Below are 15,948 nucleotides of genomic sequence, written 5' to 3'. Positions count from 1 at the left end.
TCTCTCTCCCTTGCCCCTCCCTGCCATGAACGTTCTCGCTCTGCTCTCTCTCAAATAAATAAATAATCTTTTTTTTAAGAGGAAAGAAAAAGAAAACAAGATAAGGGACAAAGAGTGCTTGTTCCTACACCAGCTTTTCTCTATAGTTTCCATCTATAGTTCTCAGGTTCCCGACAAGTAACCACATATGTTTCTCACTTTAGAGAAATAGTAACACACTAGTACCTTTTGTTTTCCCAATAAGTTTCAAAGAACAGCCCTTTTGGGAATTTGGGGAATATGTAAATAAAGAACAAGAGAGTGACTGAAAATGAGAAATGTTGAAGTAAAAGGAAGCTGCTTCCACACACAGTTGATTTGCCCATAGTTCTTTTATTGACACTTTTTCCTTGTTACAAAGGGAAGGATATTGAGGATGCAGAAAGGAAAGCCATGCATACAAGGGAACATAGCATCACTTTAAGTCTCAGGAAGCAGTGAGCATCTGATGGGTCTTTGGGGAAATCGGAAAAGGGGAAATCCAATAAAGACATACATAACTTAGAGACAAAAAGACAAAGAAATTCAACATCTTCCTGGAATCACAGTAGAGAGGCTAAATGAGGTCTTCATTACTTTTCAGGGATCATAAAGCTCTGGAAAAAGAGGCAGGAAGAACTAATTCTTCAGAGAATTATTAGGTTCATAGAATGAATAAATAGAATTAGAAAGCCATTGACAAATATGAGGAAACAGCTGTGTTGAGGTTTTGGCAGGTGGGCAGGGAGTAGTAATAATACCATAAAGCAGCCATTTATTGAATCACAGCCACTATATGCCAAAAACCATGCTAGGCTTTTAACAGAGTGATCCCTAATCATTGCAGCAACCCTATAAGGTAGGTAACGTCGTCATCATCATTTCAGTCCCGTAGAGGAGGACACTGGACTACAGGTTAAGTAGCTTGTCCTGTCCCAGCAAGTGGCAGGGTTGGGAAAGGGACCTCAGTGTGCCAGGCTCTGAAATCAAAGTGTTTTCCACATCCTGACTTCTCCATGCTGCAAATTTCAAGAGGAGTTGGGTGAGGGTGACTTGGGAGTTTACAAGGTCCCAGTGAAGGTTAAAGAACAATAAGGAGATTCAGATCTGAGCAGGATAACTTCTAAATTTCACAGAATTATTGGATCTTGCCCCTAGAATTTCCAGGGAATGGAGAGAAAGTGGGAAAGAAGCATCAAAGAGGGGCGCCTGGGTGTCTCAGTGGCTAAAGCCTCTGCCTTCAGCTCAGGTCATGATCCCAGGGTCCTGGCATCGAGCCCCGCATCGGGCTCTCTGCTCAGCAGGGAGCCTGCTTCCGCCTCTCTCTCTCTGCCTGCTTCTCTGCCTACTTGTGATCTCTGTCAAATAAATAAATAAAATCTTTTAAAAAAAAAAAGCAGCAGCAGCAACGAAGATGGTGGGAGGTAATTTTGATTGGGGGATTTCTGTGAGGAAGGGAAATGGAAGGGAACAGTCAGGCCCTACAGTGGATCCTAGACAGCAATCTGGTAGTTGGGGTGGACCTGGGGCCTGACGTCGCAAACCATGCCAAGAAGTTGGGCCAGGACGCGTTCTCGGTTTCTCTGCTGAGAGCTCTGCATGCCCTGCACCTGGCGTCTTGTAGCCTGTTCCACCTCAGCTGACAGGTTACCCTGGGAGCCCATGGCCTGGGGGGATTGGAAAAGGGATAGAAGAGAGAAAGGCAAAAACAGAAACAGAGAAAGAAGGGTTCAGGCAGGTGGAGAGGAAGATCCTGGAGCAAGGACAGGAAGAAAAGCCCTTGTCAAAACCACCCCCATCCCATCTTTCCAGACACCAAAGAAAGCAACACAATTCTCCTTCCTTTGAGATTTGACATGCAACTTCATCCTAAAACAGACTGTAAAACCCCCACTACCTCACTACACGTGACCATAAAACTCTACCTTCCACCCCAAATGACATTATACTCCACATAGATGGTGGCAATTCCCCCCAAAAGCTGTACAAGTCTTTCAAATGTCTCAGATTCTCTTCGTTATCACACGTCTTTATCAATAACATGGCCCCTGCTAAGGGTCCCCTTCAGCCCTTTACCACCTTATTTTCTTGTACAGTCACCCTGTCCACACCTTATCAGATACACCCACCAACTTGCACCCTGGGGTCCCTTCTCAACTGTCCCACAACTCACCGCCTGCTGCTTGCTCTGAAATTCCTGCTCTCGCTCTCTACGGTACTGCTCCACCTCCATCTGTGCCTCCTCCTTTGCCTGCTTCAGACGCCGGGCCTTCCCTGGAAGCAGAAGAAAGGACAGAGGGTGGGGGTAGACCCCCTCACAAAACATGATAGTAGTGGTCATTGCTTTCCAGAAAGTTTTTCTGTCTTCTCTCAGCCAACCAGGTGCTAGATTCTAACACCCACCCATTTCTTTCCTCCTAATCAGCCATCCCAGCCCCAGCTTTCTCCCCACCAACCTTGGATTTTCCCAGAGACTGGAAGGTTTATTGCCCCCCCCCCCCAATTTTCTTTCCAGACTCCTAAGGGAGAGTAGAGGAGACTTACTCTTTCTGGCATCTGCCACCTTCTCAGCCGCCCGCTTCTCGGCTTGCAGGAGCTGCTGGATACCCTGGGACTGACTGGCCATTTCTGTGGTATGGCTGATGATGTTTTGGATGCTACTAAGGTACCAGATGGCTCCCCCCCCCACCCCCAACACACACACACACACACACACACACATACACCGCCTACTTCTTCTCTTCCACCAGCTCCTTGCTGCAGTCCTTCACTACCCCTGGGTCTTAGTGCTCCCCTTTTCTGCTCAGCCTTCCGCACCGGTGTCTCCCCCAAACTGATCCTCCCACTGATGGCTGGCCTCTTCTCCCAGGTCTACACTGGCAGTACCCAGAAGGACCACCTGGGAGCAGCAGAGACCAGGCCCAAAGCTGTCTCGCACCATCGCAGCAGGTGCAGGGTTTTCCCGGTCCTTACGTCCAGGAGTGGGGGCAGGACCAGAGAGGAGTGAGAAGGAGACGCAGAGGGGCTGAAAATGGACTGAGAAGGTAAAGAAGTCAACATGTGTCGCGTATTGAGAGAAGAGGATGGTGGGTTTCCCTGAATTCTTCCTACTTCTCTTCCCCTCTCTTTTTCCTCTCCCTACCGTTTCCATCTCCCTTTATCTTTCCCAAGTCTAAATTTCCGCATCCATTTCATTGCCTTCTCCTACGGTTGTTTCTTTATGCCTTTACACAGGTCTTTTTTTATCTAGCCCCATTCTTGGCCTCCTTGTGGTTTTCCATTTTCACTATGACTTTTAATCCTTCTTATCTCCCCTGTTTTCTCTCTCTTATCATCTTCTATCTCTGAACCATCTCCTCTCTCTTCCCGGTTAGGGGAGGAGAGAATAAACCTTTAAATCGGCCTTTCTACTCTCCCATGCTGGTCTCCTTTTCCTCTTTGTCGTCCAGTCTTCCGGTTTCAGGCGGACCCTTTATCCTAAGTTCCCAAGTTCCCCACCCGAGACCAGACTGAGGAAACACACACACCTCGCCCCCTCGGTGAGAGAGACGACATCCGGTAACGCGTTCATTTCCGCCCTTTACCGGCGTCTCGGCTTGCGCCATTTCCGCCAGCCTAGAGTGTCTCCGCCCTTCCCGCCTCCCTTCCTCCGAGCGTCTTAAACACAGGCCTCCGGCCTACGAGCTTTGGGGGTACTTAGGGGGTGGGGGGGCAGGTCTGATGAGTAACCCCTCCCCCCAGGTCCCAGAGGGAGAAGCCTCCACATCTGTCTGCCGGGTACATCATATTCCATTTCTAGATTATTATTTGAAATTATCTGTGACTTTTAAATTCAGATTTCTGTTGATAAATATTTTCCCCATCATTCTTTATTTGTCTTTTTCAAAGTCTCCTATTAAAAATTATCTGGGCTAATGAACCTCAAAGCAATTACCCTTTTCTCAAATTTTACGTTAAAAAATCTGTGACCCAAGCCCCCTTCAAAATTTTTTTCAAACCTAGCATCTGGCTGAGGGATGAGAGGAGAGGCTTCATCTCTTGCTGAAGATGTAGGAAGGGGGGGCCAAAGGGAGGAACAAGAGGTGATGTCAGGGGCGGCGGGGGAGGGACAAGGCCAGGCTGGGGCCCTGACAGCTACCTTTTTTTCCTTCTTCCTCAGCCCAAGACTTCCATGGCCTCCACTTCCCGCCGCCAACGCCGAGAGCGTCGCTTCCGTCGTTACTTGTCTGCAGGACGGCTGGTCCGGGCCCAGGCCCTCCTCCAGCGACACCCAGGCCTCGATGTAGACGCTGGGCAACCCCCACCACTGCACCGGGCCTGTGCCCGCCACGATGCCCCTGCCCTGTGCCTGCTGCTTCGGCTTGGGGCTGATCCTGCCCACCAGGACCGCCACGGGGACACAGCGCTGCACGCTGCTGCCCGCCAGGGCCCTGATGGTGAGTTTTCCTGGTGGGGAACAAGGTCGTGAGCCACTGACTGACCGCAAATGAGATGAAGGCCAGCAGCTGAAAAATAAGCTAGTTGTGCCTGGGAAGGTAGTTGACCCCGTTGGTATTTGTGACTTTATATTACTGAGCTACCATTGTCTGAAGAACCCAACATTCTCAAAACGACAGCTTCAAATTTCACAACTTATAAGATTATAGCTCCTTTGTCTCTTGACTGGTTGTTTGCCTGCAGTGCAAAAAGTAAGATAGAGGTTAGGTTCTGCAGTTCCACTGCCTGGGTTCAAATCCCCGTGCCACACTTAACAGCTGTGTACTCTTGGCCTATTTACTAAACTTCCCTGAGGCTTAGTTTGCCCTCATGCAGAATTAAATAACAACAATTCTCACTATGTCCCAGCACTTCTCACAGAACAGCCCAGTTAATCCTCATAACAATAAGAACTAATATTATCCCCTATTTCTCAGATGAAGAATTAGAATCCAGGCATCCTAGCTAAATCATCTGTACTCTTAACAACTGTCTTATTCTGTGTGATACATTATAGAATTACACAGTGATAGCGCCCATGTTCAAAACGTGCTGTATCATATATTTTGATGACACAATGCATAATTAGAGCACCTGGCATGTGATTAGCACACAGCAGATGTTGGCCAGTAGTGCTCCTGTTATCAAAAGATCCGTACTCCCTTCACCGTCCTCTCTGCAACTCAAAAACACTAAGAGCCAAACATTTTTCACCAGACTCGTTTGGTGAGAAAAACTAACCTGAACTAAAGCGAGACTATCTCTGAGTCGTTTTCATCCTACAGATGTCAATGTTCATACATTTCTCCACAGAAACATTCATGTGTTTGGTTATTGGAGTGGCCCAGGCCCTCCCCAGCTACTGAATATACAGTGAATGTACTTTCAGATCAGATCTATCAAATCCCAAAAACATCTGAGTTCTGAAAAACCTTTGACACAGAGGGTTTCAGATGGGGACCTATTGACAATGGACACAGCTCGGTAGAGGTAGCAGCCCTTAGGAAAATAAAACCTTCTGGCAATTTTCCCCTGCTATAGATTTTCCTTCTAAAGTAAGAACAGTAGAGGAAAATCCCTAGGTTGGGATGAACAACCCAGTTTGATTGCTACTATTACTATCTTCTAGCTCCCCAGCAGAAACCCCTCTCACCCCCAAAACTTTACCCATATAGGAAAAAAAAAAAAAACCCTTTTTTTTAATTCCTTTTAATATAGTAAGATAGGCTGGCATATTCAGATTTTTAAAAAACCAAAAACTTAAAACGAGGAGGTTTGCAAAATGTAGGCATCTAATTTGACAGCTGACATTAAACATGGCAAGAGAGTAGAGAACCGTGTGGCAGATTTCAGACCTCCTCCAAGTTCAGACTCTACCACCTACAGGCTGTGTACCAGGGACATGCAGCTTAACTTAACTAAAATGAGCCCAATTTTAATCCCTTTTTTTAATTATTATTTTTTATTTTTTAACTTGCCTCTCTAAATGGAAGTTGTGACAAGTAAATGAGGCAAGCACTTGGTACAGGTTTGGCACCCACCAGATGAAAAGTATTGTTATTTTTATTCTTATATTACCCAATTATGGCTTTTTGAGTAATAAAAATCTCTCTCATAGTAGGATCTTCCTTCATTATATTGACATCTAAGAAGCGTATGAGACCGATACTATTATCCAATTACAGATGAGGAAATTAGGGTCTTGAAGCTTCAGGAACTTCCTGAAATATCCTAGCCAACAGGTTGTCTTCCTAAGGGGGGGCCTGCCCTTAGTTCCCAACCAAGCCCTGGTATCTTCTCAGGCCTTACTTCTTCTGTTCCCTAACAGCCCTGCCACCAGGTGGCCTTATGGCTCTTCGGTAGAATGGCCCATCTCATTCAGTTTTGAGCTGCTTTAGAGACCATTAGGTCTTAAAATGCAAATACGTTCTTTGAACAGATGAAATGACCCAGGATCCCCTGAGGAAAGGGAGGTTTTCCCACATTCCCAAATTAGGTGCGAGGGGTGAGGCAATTCCTGCTGGATTGACTGGGCTATGTGGTCACAACCAATGAGATGCCAATGAATGGCTTTCGGTAACTTCCTTTTAGGACCGGTCACCTCCTGGGGAAGTGGTCTTAGGTGTCAAAGACCCTTGTATAAACATACCTTAGTCAGGCAATAACCATTCTCTACCCACAACAAGAACTAGTGAACACTAAGAAACAATAGGTCATTTTCTCACAGTCTTTGCAAAAAGAAAGTCCAAAGGCAGCCTGGTATTTTTTTTTATTGTCACATTGAGTGTACTTCTGCTCTGTGCCAGCACAGTACCAAACCTCTACTACCTGCTACTCACTTTGAGCTGCACAGTAGGAGTAAGCTGTGGCCCTGTTTTGCAGATAGCTGAGCTGTCTGGTTTATGTTCCGTTTTCCTTTCCAGCCTTTCCTACCATAAGCACAACCACAAACTTGCAGCTTCAGCTGTCTTCAGTGACCCCAAACATGTTTTTCACAAGACTGCCTGTCTCTTACCTGTTGCCTTCCCATCCACCTGATTTTTACTTTACTATGTTATCCTCCCTTCCCAGCCCAACATAAGCCCCGCCTCCTCCTTGAAGCCCTCTTTGACCCCCCCCCCACTCTTACCTTTTCTTCCTCCATGCCTCAGTCAATCATCACTCAATATAAGCTTCCAGTATTGGTGTCTTTCAAAAATGTGTTGTGCCAGTTAGTGTGAACATCCCTTTAAGGTAGAAATCACGTCTCAAAATGGAGAGGGGAAGAGCAGTGCTTCTGTCACTAAGGCAAAGTACATGTTTACTTCAGATTTTTTTTTCATACATATTTTTCCTAATGTAAAAGTACACCATACTAATTAAAGAACACTGGGAAGTCGATCTGTACTGCTAAATTGATGATAAAGGTGGCATTTCAAATCACCAGAGGGCAGCGAGCTATTTAATAAACAGCCTTGAAGTATTTGGCTCATCTGAGGAACAGTCCTACCTCATACCTGACTCAGAAGTACAGCTGCTTAAAGATCTAAGTGTGACAGGAAGGGTTCGTACCAAATTCATGGGAGGAGTTTCCTCTGGGGAGGGGAATAAAATTTAGAAGGCAGCATCAGAGAAATCTTTAATTTTATCTATGATAGTTTATTTCTTGAAAACAAAATAATGTTGCAAAAATTACAGAACAGTAACATACCTTGTGGGAGGAATAGGAGTGCTTATTGTACTATACTTTCTACATTTTTTTAAAGACTTTATTTATTTATCTGAAAGAGATAGAGCACAAGCAGGGGGAGCAGTTGGCAGAGGGAGAAGCAGGCTCCCCACTGAGCAGGGAGCCCTGTACAGGGCATGACCCCAGGACCATGATCCAAGCATAAGGCAGATGCTTAACCAACTGAGCCACCCAGGTGCCCCTCCTTTTTTTTTAGATAAATAAAAAGATAGTAGAAAAAACCACAAGAGGATATTTTTATAATCTTAGAGGGGAGAAAGCCTTTCTAAGGATGCAGTAAAGCCAAAGGCTATAAAAGAAAATATCGATATGGATTTAACTACATAAAAACTTTTCAAAGATGGGAGAACTTATTTACAAATACTTGACACAAGGGGTTGATATCTATAATATATAAAGAATTCTCGTGTCTACATATATAATATCTTAAAAGTAGGCAGAGAATATGAACAGGTCATTCACAAATGAAGAGCCAGGGGCACCTGGCTGGCTCAGTCACCAGAGCTTGTGACTCTTATCTCAGGGTCGTGAATAGAGATTACTTAAAAATAAAAATCTTTTTTAAAAAAGAAAGAAAAAGGGGCGCCTGGGTGGCTCAGTGGGTTAAGCCTCTGTCTTCGGCTCAAGTCATGATCTCAGGGTCCTGGGATCGAGCTTCACATCGGGCTCTCTGCTCAGCGGGGAGCCTGCTTCCTCCTCTCTCTCTGCCTGCCTCTCTGCCTACTTGTGATCTCGCTCTCTGTCAAATTAAAAAAAAGAAGAAGAAAAAGCCAAAGAACATATAAAGTACAGTAAATTTCATTAATAAGATCATTTTTTTCATATATCAGATGAGCAAAATTAAAAGGATTGGTTGATGATACTCAGTCTTGGTAAAGGACAACACAGGCATTCTTATATTCTCTGTAGGAGTATATGTTGGCACAAATTTGAGAGCAGTTTGGTAAAATCGCTCATGTCCTTTGACTCAGAAATTCCACTTCTGATAATCTACCCCACAGAAATACTGTAAGGAGTCTACAAAGACATATGTAGGAGGCTGAACATTTTTGGAAACAAAGTCTATTGACTGGATGTGGGGAGATGTTTGTTTCATACACAAAGCGGAACACTACATGATCATAAAAAAGAATGAGGTAGACTGTGTACACTCCTGTGGAAAAGTACGAATGAGATAGTAGGTGAAAAAAGCAAGTTGCCAAACAAACATATAGCATGATGACATATCTCTGAAAAAAAGTCATCCTGTACATTTGTACCCCGACAGGACCGGAAGGGACCATAGCAAACTGTTAACAGTGATTAAATGTATTCTTCGTTCTTAAAAAAGAAAATTTTCTCATTAGTTATATCCCTTTCATATTGAAACATTAACCAGGGGTGCCTGGGTGGCTTAGTCAAACATCTGCCCTCGGCTCAGGTCATGATCCCAGGGTCCTGGGAGGGAGCCCCACATCAGGCTCCCTGTTCAGTGGGAAGCCTGCTTCTCCCTGTCCCACTCCCCCTGCTCATGTTCCCTCTTTCGCTGTCTCTCTCTCTGCCAAGTAAATAATAAAATCTTTTTTAAATTTTTAAATTAAATTAAATATTAACCAATTAAGATTGGAGGACAGCCATCCATAGTCTTACCACCCAGAGACTAGGGTTTTTACATATTTTTTTCTAGTCTGTTTTTTTTTTTTTTTTCAACCATAGGATTTGGCCTCTTCTTTTACACAGTTGTGGTTGAATCCTATGTATAGTTTCATAGCCAGCTTTTTCCACACACGAACATTTTTAGGGGTTATTGAATATTCTGTACCATATTTTACTTACCATGTTTTATAGTCCTTAAAACCCATGAATTTAAAAACCTGTGCAAGCCTGAACACGCACCTATCCTCGTACCTGCTGTGAACTGTAGTGGAGAGTAAGCAGTTGAAAGACAGGACTAGGTATTTGCTGGGTGGGACAGGTGGAGAGGGCTGGTGACAGGTCACATCAGTGGTAAAGAGAAGTGGCCCCACCTCCTCTCATCCTGATGGGGTTTAAGCTGGGCAGCACACAAGTGTACCAAGAGATGATGGGTGGGGAGCGATGGGCCTTGGCCAGCCAAGGTGGGCCCATTGTGTTATCCTACCTTCCTGGCAGTGACAGGATAACCCTTCCCTTGTCCCATCCTTTTGCCAGGTGGCCAATACTTGGCAGCACCACAAAGTAAAGATTTAAGGACTGGCCGCCCATTTCCTCCTGCCCTAAGGAGAGAAAGTAGGTCCACAGGAAGGGAGGGTGCCTCACTCACCTTCCTCTGTCCCAGGAGTGAAAGAGGTGCTTGGTGGCCATAGCGGGTGGGCTGGGCCAGGGGTAGAGTGCCAGGCTGGTGGTAAAGTGGGCAGCATGGCCTTCAGCTCATGCTAGAGTGGATGCAGTGAGGTCAGGGCTCAGGAAAGAAGAGAGTTCAGGAACATCAGTCCTTCTTTTTACCCCCACCCTCCTGTCAGCCAGCGCCTGGGTGGGACCCTCTATCTCAGCCCCTTTCTCCTGCCCTAGATCAGTAGTCAATTTGGAAAGAGCTTGCTTTGCTGCTGAGAACATTTCTGTGGCTTAAACTTGTTGCTGGTGTAGACCCTCTACCTCCCCACCCCTCTCCCAGAATGTGCTGTATGAGGTTGGCTGAGAGAAATTCCCCTCCCTGAAAACATTTATTTTACTCAGTTTATTGAAAAGTGATATGAAATGGTTCTTGTTATTTATTTATATATTTATAATGTTGCAGAGTAAAATGTTCAGTTATTTTACCAGTCTGAAGTATAGCTTTGGGTCAGAAACACGGTAAGAGTTGTAAAGTGACAATATTCTCAAACCAAAAATGAAATACATAGTTAGAGGGATTTGTTTGTTTGTTTGTTGTTTTTTAAGATTTTATTTATTTATTTGACAGACAAGGAGATCACAAGTAGGCAGAGAAGCAGGCAGAAAGAGAGGAGGAAGCAGGCTCCTTGCTGAGCAGAGAGCCCGATGCGGGGCTCGATCCCAGGACCCTGGGATCATGACCTGAGCCGAAGGCAGAGGCTTTAACCCACTGAGCCACCCAGGCACCCCTAGTTAGAAGTTTTTGACATTGCCCAGGGTGTCTGGAGGCAGGCTGGAAAATGTCATTTAACACAGTGGAATTCCTAGGACACTAAAATAGTTTGTAGGGACTCGGATCAGAATACTCTTCTCACGTATGTGGTAAACTATTAGTAAATATTTGTCAGTGACAGTGATTTCCTAATACCCAGGAGGCTTCTGTGTGGGCAACCACTTCCATTGCTCTAGGACCAAGGGAGTGAGTGACCAGCAGGATTCAAGATGGCAGCCGTGTCAAGGAATGGGAGTCCCAGCTAATTTCTGCTCACTGCTCTCCCACCAACAGCCTACACGGACTTCTTCCTGCCACTGTTGAGTCGCTGCCCTTCTGCTATGGGAATAAAGAATAAGGATGGGGAGACCCCTGGGCAAATTTTGGGCTGGGGACCCCCCTGGGATTCTGCTGAAGAGGAGGAAAAGGACGAGGCCTCTAAGGAGCGGGAATGGAGGCAGAAGCTGCAGGGAGAGCTGGAGGATGAGTGGCAAGAGGTCATTGGGAGATTTGAAGGTGAGGAATCCATTCCCATCCACAGCTGCCCTTCTTCCCCTTGACTGCTTTTCCTGTACCCACCGCATGCATGTTCTTGCTGGCCTCCTGTACCCCCTTCCTCTATACTGCCCTCCCCTCTTGCCTGTCACCTCCTCAACAGCATTTCCCGGCCACCCCCATCCTGCCCTCCCAAACAGATGATGCCTCCCATGAGACCCAGGAGCCGGAGTCCTTCTCAGCCTGGTCAGAGCGCCTGGGCCAGGAGCATGCACAGAAGCACCAGCAGCAGCAGCAGCGCAAGGCAGAGGGAGCCTGCCGACCCCCACGGGCTGAGGGCTCCAGTCACAGCTGGCAACGGCAGGAGGAGGAGCGGCAGGAGGAGGAGCAGCGGCTCTTCCGAGAGCAAGCCCGGGCCAAAGAGGAAGAACTGCGTGAGAGCCGAGCCAAGAGGACACAGGAGGCTCGTGGGGACCGAGGGCCAGAGCCAGCCAGGGCTGGGCTCAGGGCAGAACACCCAAGAGGAGCAGGGAGGGGTAGCCTCTGGCGCTTTGGTGATGTGCCCTGGCCTTGCCCTGGGGGAGGGGACCCAGAGGCCATGGCCGCAGCCCTGGTGGCCAGGGGCCCCCCCTTGGAGGAGCAGGGGGCCCTGAGAAGGTACTTGAGGGTCCAGCAGGTCCGCTGGCACCCTGACCGCTTCCTGCAGCGATTCCGAAGCCAGATTGAGACCTGGGAGCTGGGCCGTGTGATGGGGGCCGTGACGGCCCTTTCTCAAGCCCTGAACCGCCATGCGGAGGCCCTCAAGTGACCCCAGGGAAAGAGTGAGAAACTGCAAGGAATGCAGCCTTAGAGGCAGGGCAGCAGTGAGGGGAAGGTCAGGTATGGGGACGACGAGGAAGAGGCTGATGCTACGCAGCAAAGGATATGGGGTGGGAGCGAAACTTGTAATGAGTGGGAGTGGGGAGGATATGGGCCACCACCACTGCTCCTTGACTCCTCCATTTCCTAATAAGACCTGGTTCCACATCTCACTCCTGGTGTCTCCTCTGCCTTTTTCCATTGCTGTGGTTTTCATCATACATGACATCTCCTTTCCCACCCCGCCTGCCAGAGCCCGCAGCTCCTACACACCTGCAACACGCACGTACACACCAAGATGGGCTCTCAGCTGGAGCCAAGAAGGCCCTGCTTGCCCAGCCACAAAGGCAGCTCTGAGAAGACCCAGTTTGCCCACCAGTCACCACTCCCTGTGCTGGGCTCCTCCGCTGTCAGTGACTGGAGAAATAGACATGAACAGAGACGAAAAAGAGAACAAAACCAGTTTCCCTCCTCTCCCCAGTTCCCCAGCCAGAACCACATCCTCCTCCCCACTGAACACCCCCTCCCCCAACACAGGGCTTTCCCTTTGCTGAGTCACTGAATGATCTGAGTTGGGGGTAGCTGGAGCTGGGGGCCATGAGGAGGTTGTGGGAGGATGGGATAGAAGCAGAATGGACAGAGGAAGAGCCCTGTGGGGGAGTGGAATTTCGGTTGCTAAAATTAGGAGCAGGGGAAGGAGGTGGAAAGAGCCAAATTATGTAACCTGGATTGTCTGTTCTTGGGCAACCAGGGATCCACACCCAAGGCTGTCTCCCCTCTAGCTCCTCAATCCTATGTCTCGTCCAGGGCCCCAGTCCTCTCCAGCTTCTGCCCCTCTCCCACACCTAGGCTTTATCTCTGGGCAGTCTAGACTTGGCCTTCCAGATACACCCCTTTTGCTGAAGTTGAGGAAAAGGTCCTGAGGGGCAGTGGGAGGGGGTCTGGCGCCATCTCTTTCACTGTCCCATACTCAGTCTCCACTCAGGCTCCCCAGAATGGGGAGAGGAAGTTGCAGACAGTGCCACTGCCATCCTCCAAGACACAACAGCGAACTCCACAAAAAGAAAAGAGTTACAGGCATGCACTGGCGTGTGCAGTCTACACACATCTACAACAGAGAATCTTAAGAATCAGAAACGAATTTTTTAGGTGTGGAGCCCTGTTGTACTCAAGAGAACCCAGAGGGCGGTAGAGCATAGGGAGGGAAGCCCGTGGAAGCAGGGGAACACTGGGTGGGCCCGAGACCTTGGGAGAAGACAGCCAGGAGATGGAAGGCCTCCCAGGGACCAGGCATCTGTTCAGGGTCAGGAGGAGGAAGAGCTGATGAGAAAGATCCTGTGAGAGGAAGCTGCTGTGATTCAGAGAAGAGCCTGCGAGCTGTGAGCAACCCAGGCGTCCGGTTCCTCTCACAGGCCGGAGATTTCGGAAGTGGCATGCAAAGAACCCAGGTTTGGAGTTGGGGGGAGTTCGGGGAGTTGGGGTTAGGATCCCTAAGCTGGGGGTTGAGAGATAAGCAACAGAAACCTTTGGTGTCCAAATTTGCTCCTCCATCCAGCAAATTTTTCTCTGGTTTTGAAGCACATCGTTTCCGCTCTGCAAGAGTTACATAAAACCAAATCAAAATAAGCCCTGATACCTGGCCCCAAACCACCTTCTTTTCAACGTCCCTCCCTGGTGTCTGGCCCCCAGCCCTTTTGGGGGTTCCCCTGAGATGAGGGCTGTTCACTTTCTCTGACCACAGGGTTTCCGCTTCTGTGTCTCTTGTTTCCTAGGCTGATAAAAATACTGAGCCCTAGAGGCCCTGGCTTCCTCTGACCCCCCTGGGCCAGGCAGCAGGCATCCTGTCCACCATGGTGGGGGCAGGGAGGGGGGCCCAGGGATCCCCAAGGGATGACTCAGTGCCTACTGTGAAACACTGGGGAGGTGTGAATGTGTGCATCTGCTCTTGAGAGCTGGAACCTGGAACGAGGAATCAATTCTTGGTGAAGGATGACGTGCTGGGGTTCAGTTAGAAAAACAGGATTAGGGAACAAGACCAGTGAGATCAAAAAGGGTCAGCTGGGGGATTGGGCTTGGGGTCAGCTTGAGTTAAGCTAGGAAAAGGATCTGGGAGGGACTCTATTCAGTGTAGTTCAAATGAGCAACAAGTAGCCCAAAGAGAAATCCAGACTGCTGCAAGCTTGCCGTCCAACAGGGGAAGCGAGGTATATACCTAATTGTCATTCAGGGCATGATGCTGAGTACATGTTGGGGAGTAAGACATAGTGGATACAGAAAAGGGGTGGGGGAGGGTGCTGAGCCAGGAGAGGGTATTTGACTGGTGCTGATGAATGGGCAGAATTTCTATGGGTAGAGATGAAGAGACAGGCTCCGCAGACAAGTGGAAATGGCTTCAGCTGAGACCAGGAGTCAGAAAACAGTATACTGAGGAAAAGACGAATGTCCTGGGACAGACAAAGCACAGGTGTGAGTAAGCACGTGTTGAAGAGAGGCCCACAGGAGGCCAAGGTAAAGGGTCTGGGACCTCTTCCTGTGTGTCTCGGTGCTAGTGGCAGCTGTGCAGAAGAGAGGGAGAGAACAGGAGAGTGCTGCAGGGGTTACAGATGAGGAATAAAGAAGAAAGCAACGATAGATCGATCACTTGTTCTATGAACACCTGCCATGTCAAGCCCTTTCCTAACAGGAGTAATCCTGCGAACAACTGTTCAGAAGGTGGGTGGTAGATCTCCATTATAAAGAGGGAACCAGGGGCGCCTGGGTGGCTCAGAGGGTTAAGCCTCTGCCTTAGGGTCCTGGGATCAAGCCCCAAATCGGGCTCTCTGCCCAGCAGGGAGCCTGCTTCCCACTCTCTCTGCCTGCCTCTTTGCCTATTTGTGATCTCTCTCTCTGTGTCAAATAAATAAAATATTTTGATAAATAAATTAATAAAGAGGAAACCAGTGCTCTTAAACATACTGAACTTGCTTAAGGCCACATGGATAAAAAGTAGCAGATTAACACTAAGCGCATCTTACTCCAAAACTTCTGTACTTTCACTTAGGTCCGAGTACTTCCAAACAGTATTAAAGGAGGGAACAGATCTTAAAAACTTTGAGATGATAAGTCATTAGCACAAGACAACCGACAGAACAGTGGGAGGAATCTTAGAAGAGGAACTTTAGATGGCTCTGAATTTTGAGCCTAGGGGATTAGAAAGATGATTCCCTAAGCCTAGAAGGAGACCCCAAGCTGAAGGGAAAGATAAGGAATTCTGTTTCAGACACTGAGGCAATATATTTTGATTAAGCACAAAATATATTTGATAGGAGCAGAGCACTCCGCTAGACAAAAGGTTTAAATGAAATATAAAGTCACTGCCCTCATAGAACTTGCAGTCTAATGAGATAAACAATCTCTAAGTAACAACTACAGGTCATAAGGGGGGTGCACCTCCTTAGAGTAATCAAGCGTTCAAGGAAGGCCTGCTGAGTTTGTCGTGCTGCCATAACAGTCAGGTGGAGATTTCCAGCAAGCAGGTCAGGAGCTCAAGAGAAAAGTGTGAGCTGGAGGGGTAGATTCGGGCATCATTCCCTTCCTAGTGGAGATTGAGCCTCGGAGTGCACAGGATCCTCGAGAGAAGATGACCAGAAGAGCCCCGAAGACGGTCTAAGCAAGAGGAATCAATAAAGGAGGGAGGTGGGGAAGCGGTCAGAGAAGTAGGGCAAGGGAGGGGTGTGCCAAGCAGAGACAGAGCCACATCTAATGTTTCAAAGAGGTCGAGTAGGGGAAG

The 15,948-nt window shown here is 47.8% G+C and overlaps 2 protein-coding genes across 4 annotated transcripts; one reads left to right on the top strand and one right to left on the bottom strand.

Annotated features, from left to right (window-relative positions):
- Window positions 1–1,379: 1,379 nt before the first annotated feature.
- Window positions 1,380–2,888, bottom strand: ATP6V1G2 (ATPase H+ transporting V1 subunit G2). The gene is made up of 3 exons (XM_046006485.1): window positions 2,563–2,888; window positions 2,192–2,292; window positions 1,380–1,685 (listed from the first exon to the last, which is right to left on the bottom strand). The coding sequence occupies exons 1-3, from the start codon at window positions 2,738–2,740 to the stop codon at window positions 1,512–1,514; spliced, it is 453 nt and encodes a 150-aa protein (XP_045862441.1). The 5' UTR covers window positions 2,741–2,888; the 3' UTR covers window positions 1,380–1,511.
- Window positions 2,889–2,935: 47 nt separating this feature from the next.
- On the top strand, window positions 2,936–12,352 carry NFKBIL1 (NFKB inhibitor like 1). 3 transcript variants are annotated; one of them, XM_046006484.1, is made up of 4 exons: window positions 2,936–3,062; window positions 4,178–4,454; window positions 11,121–11,342; window positions 11,522–12,352. In XM_046006484.1, the coding sequence occupies exons 2-4, from the start codon at window positions 4,190–4,192 to the stop codon at window positions 12,127–12,129; spliced, it is 1,095 nt and encodes a 364-aa protein (XP_045862440.1). In that variant the 5' UTR covers window positions 2,936–3,062; window positions 4,178–4,189; the 3' UTR covers window positions 12,130–12,352. The 3 variants fall into 3 exon arrangements, with proteins under 3 accessions (XP_045862440.1, XP_045862439.1, XP_045862438.1); XM_046006483.1 differs by having other exon boundaries at window positions 2,972–3,104; XM_046006482.1 differs by lacking the exon at window positions 2,936–3,062 and adding an exon at window positions 3,626–3,795.
- The last annotated feature ends 3,596 nt before the right edge of the window (window positions 12,353–15,948 follow it).

This window comes from Meles meles, chromosome 5 (assembly GCF_922984935.1).
Source record: "Meles meles chromosome 5, mMelMel3.1 paternal haplotype, whole genome shotgun sequence".
NCBI classification, from domain to species: domain Eukaryota; kingdom Metazoa; phylum Chordata; class Mammalia; order Carnivora; family Mustelidae; genus Meles; species Meles meles.
This window is presented reverse-complemented; position numbering and strand designations above follow the sequence as displayed.